We start from the raw sequence: 15,054 nt of genomic DNA, 5'->3' as shown, positions 1-15,054 counted from the left end.
ACAGTTATACACACACCACCACACTTACTTCGACAGAAACGTACACATACTTAGTCTTTTAAACAATCAGTTTTAGAAACATATACTTATTCATACAGGAACTCTTCCAATCTCTCACTCTCACATATACTCACTTATAGACACCAATAGTCACATATACTAGTTTAAAACATATGTAGTTACTCATAAAGACACTATTAAGACAGTCATTCACTCACTAACACATCCATACACACACTCATCCATCCATGCAGTCCTTCACACATGCTGTCTTCAACACCTACAAGCAGTGAGTCACTCATTCATGCACCCTATGCACTACGTAATACCCCCCACCGAACCATACAGACACTCATACTGATACTCAAAAAACCAACTAATAACCTATATAGACACTCGTGTAGCTACTCACCAACCCATGCAGCCACTTATACACAAAGTGAGAGACTGATACAGATATTTACATATTTAAACATTACTCACTAAGCCATGTATTCACTAAGATACACTTAATCAGTCAGTTGTACAATCAATTTTTCAAAAACAAATCATCCATTTAGACACTTATATACCCATTTATTCTTCCATTGACCTTGAGATATACATATATAAAATATATTTAATTTTCAGAAAAACACACATTCACTGGATGATGTCATCAGTGATGTCATTTGAGATGTCATCAGTGATGTCATGAGTGATGTCACTGACCATGTCATGAGTGATGTAATATGTGACGTCATCAGCCATGCATTGCGGGCGCGGGAGTTATAGTTAGCTGAACTAACTATAACGGGGGAATTTCAATGGTTTTGTACGAGTGAAAAGTCCAGCTAACTATAACGCCCCTGAAACCTATGGTTTTTTCAGTGAATTTCTAAGGTTTTTTAAATGCTAATTCCGAACTATAACGTGCCTGAAACCTATGTTTTTTGCCACGGCCTCTGACGAGATGCGGCATATGCATCGAAACGCGTAAGGCCAGGGACATCACTCGGGGAGGGGAAGCCGCTTGCTTTGGAATAAATAAAGGTTGTGCCTTTCCTGCTAGTTGGAGTGCGGTCTCGTGTCTGAGGAACTTTATGGGAACATGTTAAGCGCGGCGCCTCCAGGCCGCGGAGACGACGCACCGCCGAAAGAAAAAAACATGTCGGTCCGGGAGAAGAGGAATTCCACTTCTTTAATGGCACCGCAGGAACAAAAATGGCAAGTGTAATCTCCTTCTGCAGCCCAATGGAGGGCTGTCAAAATACTGTCCGCAATTGTGTGGAGCTGACAAACCCACCGGAGGGTATAATTAATTAAAGAGACTTCCTTGCCCATCATGCACCAAAAATACCATCAGGTGGCGCACCGGAAGCCATAAATCAGGAGGCATACGAGGGAAGGAAGTCAATCACTGTTGAAATGCCAGCTGCCACGGCCTCTGACGAGATGCGGCATATGCATCGAAACGCGTAAGGCCAGGGACATCACTCGGGGAGGGGAAGCCGCTTGCTTTGGAATAAATAAAGGTTGGGCCTTTCCTGCTGGTTGGAGTGCGGTCTCGTGTCTGAGGAACTTTATGGGAACATGTTAAGCGCGGCGCCTCCAGGCCGCGGAGACGACGCACCGCCGAAAGAAAAAAACATGTCGGTCCGGGAGAAGAGGAATTCCACTTCTTTAATGGCACCGCAGGAACAGAAATGGCAAGTGTAATCTCCTTCTGCAGCCCAATGGAGGGCTGTCAAAATACTGTCCGCAATTGTGTGGAGCTGACAAACCCACCGGAGGGTATAATTAATTAAAGAGACTTCCTTGCCCATCATGCACCAAAAATACCATCAGGTGGCGCACCGGAAGCCATAAATCAGGAGGCATACGAGGGGAGGAAGTCAATCACTGTTGAAATGCCAGCTGCCACGGCCTCTGACGAGATGCGGCATATGCATCGAAACGCGTAAGGCCAGGGACATCACTCGGGGAGGGGAAGCCGCTTGCTTTGGAATAAATAAAGGTTGTGCCTTTCCTGCTGGTTGGAGTGCGGTCTCGTGTCTGAGGAACTTTATGGGAACATGTTAAGCGCGGCGCCTCCAGGCCACGGAGACGACGCACCGCCGAAAGAAAAAAACATGTCGGTCCGGGAGAAGAGGAATTCCACTTCTTTAATGGCACCGCAGGAACAAAAATGGCAAGTGTAATCTCCTTCTGCAGCCCAATGGAGGGCTGTCAAAATACTGTCCGCAATTGTGTGGAGCTGACAAACCCACCGGAGGGTATAATTAATTAAAGAGACTTCCTTGCCCATCATGCACCAAAAATACCATCAGGTGGCGCACCGGAAGCCATAAATCAGGAGGCATACGAGGGGAGGAAGTCAATCACTGTTGAAATGCCAGCTGCCACGGCCTCTGACGAGATGCGGCATATGCATCGAAACGCGTAAGGCCAGGGACATCACTCGGGGAGGGGAAGCTGCTTGCTTTGGAATAAATAAAGGTTGTGCCTTTCCTGCTGGTTGGAGTGCGGTCTCGTGTCTGAGGAACTTTATGGGAACATGTTAAGCGCGGCGCCTCCAGGCCGCGGAGACGACGCACCGCCGAAAGAAAAAAACATGTCGGTCCGGGAGAAGAGGAATTCCACTTCTTTAATGGCACCGCAGGAACAAAAATGGCAAGTGTAATCTCCTTCTGCAGCCCAATGGAGGGCTGTCAAAATACTGTCCGCAATTGTGTGGAGCTGACAAACCCACCGGAGGGTATAATTAATTAAAGAGACTTCCTTGCCCATCATGCACCAAAAATACCATCAGGTGGCGCACCGGAAGCCATAAATCAGGAGGCATACGAGGGGAGGAAGTCAATCACTGTTGAAATGCCAGCTGCCACGGCCTCTGACGAGATGCGGCATATGCATCGAAACGCGTAAGGCCAGGGACATCACTCGGGGAGGGGAAGCTGCTTGCTTTGGAATAAATAAAGGTTGTGCCTTTCCTGCTGGTTGGAGTGCGGTCTCGTGTCTGAGGAACTTTATGGGAACATGTTAAGCGCGGCGCCTCCAGGCCGCGGAGACGACGCACCGCCGAAAGAAAAAAACATGTCGGTCCGGGAGAAGAGGAATTCCACTTCTTTAATGGCACCGCAGGAACAAAAATGGCAAGTGTAATCTCCTTCTGCAGCCCAATGGAGGGCTGTCAAAATACTGTCCGCAATTGTGTGGAGCTGACAAACCCACCGGAGGGTATAATTAATTAAAGAGACTTCCTTGCCCATCATGCACCAAAAATACCATCAGGTGGCGCACCGGAAGCCATAAATCAGGAGGCATACGAGGGGAGGAAGTCAATCACTGTTGAAATGCCAGCTGCCACGGCCTCTGACGAGATGCGGCATATGCATCGAAACGCGTAAGGCCAGGGACATCACTCGGGGAGGGGGAGCCGCTTGCTTTGGAATAAATAAAGGTTGTGCCTTTCCTGCTGGTTGGAGTGCGGTCTCGTGTCTGAGGAACTTTATGGGAACATATATACATATATACATATATATATATATATATATACATACATACATACATACACACACACACACACACACACACACACACACACACACACACACACACACACACACACACACACCCTCTCACACACACCCTCTCACACACACCCTCTCACACACACCCTCTCACACACCCTCTCACACACACACACACACCCTCTCACACACACACACACCCTCTCACACACACACACCCTCTCACACACACACCCACTCACACACACACACCCTCTCACACACACACACCCTCTCACACACACACACCCTCTCACTCACACACACACACCCTCTCACACACACACACACACACCCTCTCACTCACACACACACACCCTCTCACTCACTCACACACACCCTCTCACTCACACACACACACCCTCTCACTCACACACACACACCCTCTCACTCACACACACACACACACACACACACCCACTCACACACACACACACACACCCACTCACACACACACACACACACACACCCTCTCACACACACACACACCCTCTCACTCACACACACACACCCTCTCACTCACACACACACACACCCTCTCACTCACACACACACACCCTCTCACTCACACACACACACACACCCTCTCACTCACACACACACACACACTCACACACACACCCTCTCACACACACACACCCGTCGCCAATGTTACAAAGAATCGATGAAAACTGGGGTTTTCTTGTAGTTTATTTCAGAAGCACCGCATCAGCAGACCGGACAACTCCAGGTGCAACTGAAGCATCCTTAAAACAAAACACAGATACTCCACTAGAACTTAGTACATGATGCAAAAATAAACACAGCACATTCACAGAATCCACAGTGAAGAGAGAATTAACTGACACATGCATAGAATGGACAATGAGGATGCTACATCATTGTATATTGAGCCAAAGAAAATAGCCTGATAGTCATATCCAAGAATGTATTTGTAGTAAGTACATTGAAGAGCAAGTAATTATCAGTTGCCAGTTCCAGACACTTTCACTGCACTTTTCTGTGAAACCCTTTAACTCTGAATGCCCAACAGTCTTATGTGAAATGTTTTTTCAACAGATCTTTGGAAGCACTCCTAACCTGATTCTCTTAAGAGTGGAAGAGAATCTACAAATTTTACTGTAGACCGTTTTTTTTGGCTCATACTGATTTAAAAGCATTATCAAAATGTGGGAAATGATAGTTGGTAATGTAAACCATGATGATGTGGTTAAGGGTCTGAATGGATTTAGCAAGGGAAGAGCAGCACAAAGAATAATGTAGGATGTAGCAGGCTTGACAGTAGACAAGGTTGCACCCCAGGCTTAACTTATTTCAGATGCATGAAAAGCTTTGTTTCAAGGGTTTGATGGAAAGTGATTGAGCATATGAACTTCTGCAAATATTAGGAGAGCTCCTCTATTGTATGTAGGTTCAGTCATTCAGGTTATGACTAGTGAAAGAATTTCACAGCTAGTACACATGGATAAGAGGACTAAACATGGTTTTCCTGTATTACTTTTGCTCTTTCATTAAAGCAGCAGATGACCGCTGCATACAGTATCACAGGAATTATAGTGGGATAAAAGGAAGGCAGGTGACCAGTTTTCATTGTATATGGGTGATTTTAATTTATTTCTGTCGACTAAGGAATTGGGAATAATATTAGACTTTGGTTTCTTATGAAGAACTCCAGATCTATATGCCACCAGAATTAACTGGATGAAACCATGAGTCCTACTCATCCCTAAGGATATGTCCAGGAATACTTTAGAGAATTGAAAATTAAATTAAATGGTGAATGTGCTAGTTGTTTTGGCATTAATATTCTAAGTGCTAAATACTTGCATTTTGCTGCTATGTTGGAATGTATCAATAGGAAATTTGAGAAAATAAAGCAAACTAAAATTGTGACTTTATGCTAAGATTACTTTTGTATCCTAGATTATTAACACAGAACCACAGGGTCTCTATTTGAACAATTTTTGTCTTGAGTTTCTAAGAAATTAATGTGATTTGCTGTAGTCTCCAGTTGTGCTGGAGTCCCCTGGCTCGGGTATGGAGCTGGAGAGGACTGTAAGGAAGTCTTAGATTCTAGCAACAGTTATGATATGTCTTCACCTGACCTGGGATTGTCTGGCAGTACACACTTATTGGGGCCAGGTGGTTGAGACACTACAAGTGTGTTGGGGGTTTGACACTAAGGCCAGAACCCACAGCTTGTTTATTGGGCATGCTTAAACAACGTAAGGGAGGAAAAATGCAATGGCGATTTGCACAACTGACGCTATTGCTTGCTAATCAGCGAGTAGCCATGACATGGATGGACACTCGGGGACTTGATTTGTTAAGGTTGAGTAAGGACGTCAAAGAATGGGCTGTAGCGGAGGAACTCGGGCTATGCGGTTGTAGGATACATGACCATGCAGAAGAGGAATTGGCTTTATGGAAAGAGGCCATAAAGGACTCTGAAGCAACAATAGCAACAGGGCAGGATACAGGGAATTCCGGCTCTGTTGCGGAGGGAGGGGGTTCGCCTACTTAAAGTCTTGAACCTATTGATTAAGAAACTTCCCCTTTGCAAGAGGTAGCATCAGAGAAGGATATTCAATCTGGGTTTGGGTCTGATGGCTACATTGTGACTTCATGGTGTAGCTGATATTGAAATTGATCCCATTAAATGGAGGACATGGCTCAGAGCTGGGATTTGGTCAGTTGAATAGGTTCAGTGGGCCGATTTATGGAAATCAAATTTAGCGCTTCCTAATTTAGCGCTTCCTAATTTATGGCTCAAACCAAATTGGAAAAGGCTATAGATGATTTACAAACATTTACTTTGTGCAAATAGCCATCTGTTATTTGGTATTTTAAAATACTGAATTGGTAAATGCGATTTTGTATGAGTAGCAAATTGCGAATTTAGCATCTGAAAGTAATGAGGATCACACCCAGTTCCGGAAGTGTATTTCTTAGGAGTAGCAGAGAACAGTCTTTCTTTGTCTTCCAGCCAAGGACTTTCATTATTGAAAATACCAGCAGCCACGGGAGGAGGTACTGAGGTAGAGAAGAAGAAAATGTAATGATGCAGAGCTGGAGATTGGGGCGGATGAGTGTGTGGTGGAGGCTTCCCAGTCTGTTCCAGAATCCACCAAGAAACCAATATGGAACAGGATTCACAACAGAACTGATGCTGTTGTAGTGACAAAATGGTTGGTGGAAGAAATAGGCAAGAGGTTGTATGAACTCCACTTCTGTACAAAGGAGAATGTGGCAAACTAAAAGAAGAATGTGGCAGGAAAGAGTAAGAAACCACCACCTACCCCAGAGGAGAACTTTACGGCCAGAAGCCATATGTGGAGTATCAGCTATTAATACCTCTGTCCCTGCATCAGATACTCAAGGTTAGTTATTTAATAGTGTAATTCTTAAATTTATACTAATCTTTAAAACGTATGCTTAAACTTTAATAAATAGAGTTAACAAATAATTGTGCATGTTATTTTAGATGTATTAACTGAACAACATTAGACTGATTAAATGAACCTAACATACTGTTTTTGGAAAAATACATGTCCGCTTTTCATAGTGTTTGATACAATGGATTATCAGTATTGTAGTCAAATCTAGCTTATAAAAAAATTCCCATTACAAATGTACATTGTTTCTAGATTTCTTACATACCCCAAAAAATAATTGTTGATGCGTAAAATCTCTGTAAAGTCAAATGAAAACAATGTGAGTAATGATTCTTTAAAAATTAAATTACATTGCTATTAAATACTTTTATTTTTTTCAGACTTGATACAGATCAACCCTCAAACAATAACCAACCTGAAACTCTGGATGTGGATGAAACATCACATGCCACTGATGCAGAACAGCTGGAAACTGTAATTAACATTCCCACTGATACAGAAAGTGGAACAGGCAGTCACTTCAACGCAACGACTGCAGTAGAAGACTTTACCGCTCATGCCACTTCAGCTGACCATGAAGAACAAAAATATGCCATCAGTACCTGTAGTGCACAGAGGAAGAATGCCCAAAAGACAGACTGTGAGGTCTAGAAGTGAAGAGATCTGTGAGACATCACCTACTCCTGTGGCATTTTATATATTGGATCAATCAATGCTGATAATGCAATATATGCAGCACAGACCAACATCTAAATTTAGTAGAAGGGTAGGAAGATTAGAGAGAGCCTCCCTCACCATGAATCGCCAGATCAGCGCCGTCACCTCCACCTGCTTCAACTCCCTCATCAAGACCTTCAAGTGGATCCCCCGAAGCCAGAAAGACCATCACCCAAGCACTCATAACCAGCAGACTGGACTAGGGAACTGCCCTCTACGCTGGAATCAACAAATCCCTGTTACACAAGCTCCAGACCATCCTGAACTCCGCGGCCAGACTCGTCCTCGGCACCCCACGACATGAGCACATGGCCCAACACCTGCGAGACCTCCACTGACTCCACGTTGAGAAGAGGGACCTTCAAGCTACTCACCCACGCCTACAAATCACACACAACATCGGACCCAAATACCCCAGCGAAAGAGTCTCCTTCCACGTACCCAAAGGAAACCTCTGCCCCGCCGACCTCGCCCTAGCAGAAACAACATGCATCTGCAGAACCGGAGCAGGTGGAAAAGCCTTCTCCTACGTCGCAGCCAAGGCCTGGAACCAGCTCCCAATCAACATCAAGCGCTCCCCTACTCTACTTGCCTTCAGGAAGAGCCTCAAGACCTGGCTTTTTGGCTGACCCGGAGCTGCCCTCAGCCCCCCTGCCCCCACCAGCACCTTGAGACCCTCACGGGCAAGTAGCGCGCTTTAAAACTCCCTGATTGATTGATAGAGTAGGTTCGATGTAACGAGAGCAGGTTGTGAGGACTTAACTGTGGCAATAAAAGAGATGGCTACTCAAACGGCACAAGACTCTGCTTCACACAGACTCCAACTTAGGCACACCAAAATAGTCTACAAACCTTTGGGCTTCCTGTAAAAATGTTGGCTACAGTGACCTCAACAAAGTGTAGGCAAGCAGCTAACATGCAGGTGAAGTCAGTACACCTCAGTGGTGATGTTGCTAAGATACTTGGACAAATAACCAACACCCTTGAAGAAATTGCAGCTGCTAATATTGGAAGTAGGTCCCCAAGGTCCATGGGTGGAACTGAGGAGGGCTCAAGTGTGAGCAGAAAGTCCATGGGTGGGCATGCTACATCTATGAAGGCTAAAAGCCACCATGTTTAAGGATAAGAAAGGTACAACCAGCGTTCTCTACAAAGACCAAGTAGTGGACGTCAAAGACGTAAATAGTCACATAAACTTTGGCAAGACTTCTATTGTGCAAAGAACAAGCGCTTTGAATTACTTACAAAATAAAAAATAAAAAATTACATCAATGTTTTTGTTTGCAAAGAAAAATTGGCTATTTTGTCCACTTTCTGCATAATTTGTGAATAAACAGAATAATGTTTGTTACTATGCATAACATTTTGTGCTATGTTTTTTATTTACACTTGTAAAAGCGTTTTTCTTTACAATTAAAAATAGTTATCAGTCAGACCATCCTGATGTGCATGTCCCTCGGCTGCACTTGCTGCATCGGTCCTGAAGGTAGCAACCAAGGAAGAAATTCTTCCTTTTCCTCTATGTAATCATCAGTTACTGACTTCATGGGTAGACTCCTGCACATAGCTAAGTTGTGTAGCATTGCACATGTGGCAATAGTCTTACAGCACAATGTAGGGTCATGCTCCGGGATCCTCCCCTACGCCCCCCCCCCCCCCCCCCCCCCCCACACACACACTTTTTTTGCAGATATCGAACTGTGCCTTCAAGTAGGCCAAAGGTTCTTACTCCAGAGCACCATTTTTGTCCAAGGGCAGCATTATATCTAATTTTTCTAGCGGTTCTAGGTTGTACATTTGAGGTCATTATCCAAGATTTTAAGGATTATGTAAGGTCACCTAAAAAAGAAGACAACTGTTTTAGTGATTCTAATGTTCTAAATGTTTACAATTAGGTAGTCTGGTTAATCAAAATTACCTAATGGCCAGCCATCTCCAAACTCTTCTCTGGATAGCCGCTGGAAACTTAGTTGCATTGGAAAAGATGTCTTCTAACAAGAAAAAAAGCCAGTTTTGAAGAGCTCTGGGTAGCATTTTTGTATTTTTAGGAGGTTTACTGATGTTTTATGGGATTTGGAACCTCATGGTTATGTGTATTTTGATTGTATAGTTTTTACCTATGTGTTTGTGTGTGTCATCATATTTTACATTATTTTAACTGTTAATTATTTTTATTTACTATTAAAGATTGTAATTATCATGCCTATTGGATTTTTTACAGTAAAATGAAAAAGAAATGTTCTACTTGATAAAGAAATGTTCTTCACTGTTCTGTAGATTTTTTGGAAGTGTTTGGATTCTTTCTATTGTTTTGTATGGAGGGGAAACAAAGACCTGTTTACTACATGAGGTGTAATTGATTATTAATATAATGATTTAAATCCAATCAGACATAAATGAAGCTTTGAGATTTATATCCGTACCATTGTAGTTCCACACGGCTGATGTCCCAGTAGAGAGGCAAATTTATTTTATAGAGATATTCTCAATAGTTGGACTATGGCTGCTTTCATTGTGCCATGTCCGGGTATTTTATATGTTGTGTATTTATGCATCTTGTGCTGTTTGGCAAGCGCTGAGGCAAGATCAATAAAAGCTCACATGGGAAATTAAATTTAAGCCATCCACAGAGACTGCATTGTGCCAGATGAGCGAAAGTAGTATGTTCTTAAGATAATTTTCAAAGTTTACTCTAAATGCATGAGAGCTGCACAGACACTGTGCTTTTAAAGGGTGAGCAGCTGTGTGGTGGCAGTTTGTAATGTGGCAGAACACGTGGACTGCTGCAGTTGGAATGCTGACAGCGGCCTGTGTATCAGTGGTTGCTGTTTCTGGTTCCAGCGTAAACAATGGCTCCCCCAGCATTCCAGTAGGATAATACTGCTGCTGCGTGGAAAGATTTCCACTAAGCACCTTCTTGTAAAGAAATGCGTTTCCCCACCACACCCCTCAAAACTCCTGAAGTGGGTCAAAGTGTTTCCGTTATTTTTGGGTGGGCCTAAAGAATATGTGCACAGGTTATGATTAACAGAATGGTGTTCAACCAATACACAAAATAATTTCCCCAAGAATATTTTTCTTCTAAATCGTGTATGTATACATGACATGGCATGCACTGAAATTATGTGTATGTTTTTTTCTCTCCAGGATTTATCCAATTAAAGATGTACCTTTAGAAACAGAAGCACTCACTGATTGGTTGTACCAGCGATTTGTTGAAAAGGAAGACCTCTTGTCACATTTTTATGAAACAGGTACTTGCTTTGTTTAAAATATTCTGTGCTGTTAAAGGGAAAATTGTTTCAAATTTTACCTGCATTCAGCCCTCAAGAATTAAACTTCCTGCCTGCACGCCCAATGCTGTATTGTGTCTGACCTCTTTAACGCTGAATGGAGATAACAAAACCGACCAGAAGATGCTCCAAAACCGGCGGGTTGTTTACATCATTGTTGGCTAAGGAAACCGCTAATCTCTGTATAAATACCTTTAGGGGAGTTGGCCTAACGGCTAGGGCGGTCGACCTCGAATCTGGGGAACCGGGTTCGAGTCTCGGCAATGATGCTGAACATCCTGTGATTCTGGACCAATCACTTAATCTCCCCGTGCCGAACAAAAATGAATGTGTCCTCATGTTATGCAGCTGGTGCTATGTAAAGCGCTCTGATACCCGATACCTTCGGGTCAAATTCACGCTATATAAAACTCCGTGAATTATTATTATTATTTTTTTTAACTGTGACCATGCTCCTAGAAACCTATCCACCGCACACATACACCAACCTTACCCCATTTGTCATCACATTCCCAGCAAGACTTTCTTTATTCAAGCTGGCAAATCCTATCCTTTGCCTAGACTGACCTCAGTCTGTCACATATGTGGTGCTCTTCTCCAGTGCTCTTGCCTCTATCTGCTTTAAATCTCTCTGTGACAGTGTTTCAAGTCTGGACTCTAAAGAGACCCACAACTGTCTAATCTTTCTCCTCTAACATCTGTGTCTCACTGCTCTTTTTTTAATATTCTTAAGCGGCTAAGGTCTAATCAGTTTGCCCAAGAGATCTCCTTCAATTATCTACCTAATCCCATTCATTTGAATATCTGTGTCCTTCATTCTGTGAAGACTTATAATTTTATTACATATGTGCATTACAGGCATCCCTTATAATAACTTATCCTCTTTTATCTTTGAGCTTCATTTATATGTCTCACATCCGATTTCCACACAACACCCTAACTCTCTAGGTAGTACTGCAATAGCAGTTCTATGTTCCTCCTTATATCCCCTCTCACTGCTGCTTCTCAGAGTCACGGTGCTCTGTTGAATTGCCATCCACCCCTTGTTCTGTGAGTGTAGGCCTCCTACCATTGTCTGTATCACCTCAATCAAGGCCATCATCTCCTGAGTCAGATCCTCTTTCACCTCTATATTAATGATAGACATTGTTTTCTAATGTTCGATGCTTGTGAGTTGTAGATCACATGCTTTGCATACTCCTGCCATCTAGAGTTGGGCTCGGATGTTTGCAAGTTGTTTTTGTTTGAAGAAGTCTTTCCATTCACGAGGTAGGTGACTCCTCCTTTCGGTGATATTGCGCATGGGCATCGACTCCATTGATAGATTGTTTTTTTCCGCCATTGGGTTTGGAGGGGTATTGCTGCGCTCGGCTTTAGAATAGATCCTCTGGTTCCCCCTTGGTACGTACTTCTCTCTAACTCGACGGTATTGTTTTTGAATATGCTTTCTCTTTCCACGGTTCGATTCATATTTCAAGACATAGACATTTTGACCGGAAGCTCTGCGGGCAGCCTTCTCGCCCATCCCTGTCCGTTCACCTCCCATTCATCACTATTAATATCCTCATCATGACTAAACTAAATTACTACAAAAGTCTACTGACAGGTCTCCAACCGTTCTACCCTCACCTTTACTAAGTTATTAATATATATTCATTACAATATAGACCAACCAATCTTACTGTAAGCCAGTTGGTCATCCATTAATCACAAAGCTACGTTCTTCAGTATTGAATCTTTCATAGATTCACATGCTTGAATCTTCCCCGTCGTCATGGTGGGAATCCCACGGTAATAATTTCAAGCAGTGCATAGAAAAGCATTGAAAACAGTACCAAACCAAGTGACATTGTTGACCAATTCACATTGTTTTCTAACAGCCAAAGTTCAACCAATCAGAGAGCAACCCCTTTAGCACTTTTCCCTTCCAGGGCCATCATACCTCAGATTTCTAACTGCACGTCGTGTGAGTCTCCCAGAGCTCTGCCTACTTCTTCAGTGCTTTTCAGTCACTTAACCTCTTCAAAGAGATTTGTTGTCATTTTTACTTAAAGCAAGCCTAAGGTAACATATCAGCTGTGTTTTTCTGACAAAAACAACCATGTCAGAAAGGTCTTAAAAAAAGTCATTTTAGACCACGTTAAATCTTGTGGTAAACCAAGATTATTCCCAGAGGATCTCCATGGGGAATGTCTATATTGCTTATATCCCCACCACGAGCCTAGGGAGTCTAAGCTTTGCCGTACCTTTTCAGTTAAGACCTTAAAAGAGGCATGGCGTTCATTTTGTTGCTCCAAAAGAAAAAGGCTTTGGAGGATCCTGCTTCTGGGGATGAAGGGCATGATCTTATCCAAGCAGGGGAATGATGGGCTATTAAATAGTAAGGTCCAGCATACATGCCCAAAAGACAGTGAAACTAGAAATGGTATGCAGTTCCTGTGGTGTGATGCAGGTAATGGTAAGAACACACAAGGTAACAGGGTATGGATAATAAGGGTGGGTTGGAGAAAAGGATCCTCATTTTGGAAAGGAGACCCTCACACACCAAAAAAGCAGGTGTCTTGCTTCATCATCGGATCTTGCTCCTTATCGGGTCGGCGGCGCAATACCCGATCAGGCGCCCGGGATGGGGCTTTCTTGGCGGAGATCTTTATTCCCAGTGCCGTTAGGTGTAGTGCGTGTGAGGGCCCTAATGGTTAGGTAGCTAGTGTAGGTGACTGTGATGTGTGGGGGATGTGAAAGATAAAACAGGGGGTTAGTGATCCAGTTGTGGTCACTACTCTGATTAAAACCAGGACAAAACACACATTCTCACTCTAAGGATTGTGAGGGTATGTGCTAAAACAGTCAACATGTTTCTTGCCTGTTATCTATTAGATGGCAATTCCTCAGTACCAGACTAAATACCACCTACACTTTTTTGGTGGTGGTCAAGACCTCATTGCAGGTATCAATAATGACCATACGTACAGCACCCTAAAAAATGTGTGGTACCAGTTGATCTACACCAAGACCTGCAATATAAAACAATGTGACAATATTATAACATCATATCAAGGACAAAGCGATGTACAAGAATCACCATAAACACTCATGGTGTATTACACGCGTGCTTAACACAGGTGAGCTGTGACATGCATCAACTGTGAACCACGCCAATAAAACAGATTAAAAAGCAGCAGATAAAACCACAAAGGAGCAAATGTCAAAATTGCCAAGGCTGTGGAACTCACCCAAGTTGGGTCAGTGGTTAGTGGCATCGAGTACCAGTAGAGGTAAGCACCAAGTTGTAGTGTCCTGGTAAATAAGAGTAAGATTAAGTTGGAGAACCAGGTCCCACAGTTAGTACTCGATTGATAGCGCCAAACCCAGGGGCCAGCATGTCACGGGCCTCAGTGGTGTCACAACTGGGTAAGGTGAGTGCGTAATGAGGAGGTTTCCCAACCAGTCTAGTGTGTTCTTACCATTACCTGCATCACACCACAGGAACTGCATACAATTTCTAGTATCGATGAAGGGCATGAACCATATTCACCCTCCAAAAAGCAGAGACGTGAAGGATCAGACTCCTCTGGAAAAGATTCAAAAAAGGCTAGATGCCCTAAAAAAATCAGCTGAGGATAACATCTTCAAAAAAGAGGGATTCTTCATCATCTCCCTCTCAAAAGAGACCAATAAAGATCGGTTCTGAGCCTTGAACCCCTTCCTCAAAGGATTAGTCTTCTGAAAAGAAAAGACTAATGACGGACACATCATTGATGAATAAACCTCCTGGAGTTGAGAGCAGTAGTTCTGGGCCTCCAGTGTTTTTTCTCCCCCAAAATAAGGAACTTGATTATAGGTTCTATCTAAACAAAGAAGGACAAGATTGAGAATCCTGTCAGCAGAAACTCAGAAGATCTGGAGTTGGATTCTTCTTCACAGGAGTACTTTATGTATAGAACATGTTCCAGGGAGAGAAAACAAATGGGCAGATTGTCTCAGAAGAACATTGAGAGACTGCCAAGAGTACGAGCTGAACCAGCAGCAGCTATAGAACTACCGCGAAAGGGCATCTCCAAATCTGGACATGTTTACAACAGATCAAAACAGAAAGTG

General features: G+C 43.3%; 1 protein-coding gene across 1 annotated transcript in view; it reads left to right on the top strand.

The window, feature by feature from the left end:
• Positions 1-15,054, top strand: part of LPGAT1 (lysophosphatidylglycerol acyltransferase 1) — a 601,684-nt gene that overhangs the window by 555,788 nt on the left and 30,842 nt on the right. The window contains exon 7 of the mRNA XM_085612858.1: positions 10,811-10,917. Within this exon, the coding sequence (XP_085468984.1) occupies positions 10,811-10,917 (107 nt within the window). The remainder of the gene's footprint in view (positions 1-10,810; positions 10,918-15,054) is intronic.

Source organism: Triturus cristatus, chromosome 6, assembly GCF_964204655.1.
Source record: "Triturus cristatus chromosome 6, aTriCri1.1, whole genome shotgun sequence".
NCBI lineage: Eukaryota > Metazoa > Chordata > Amphibia > Caudata > Salamandridae > Triturus > Triturus cristatus.
This window is presented reverse-complemented; position numbering and strand designations above follow the sequence as displayed.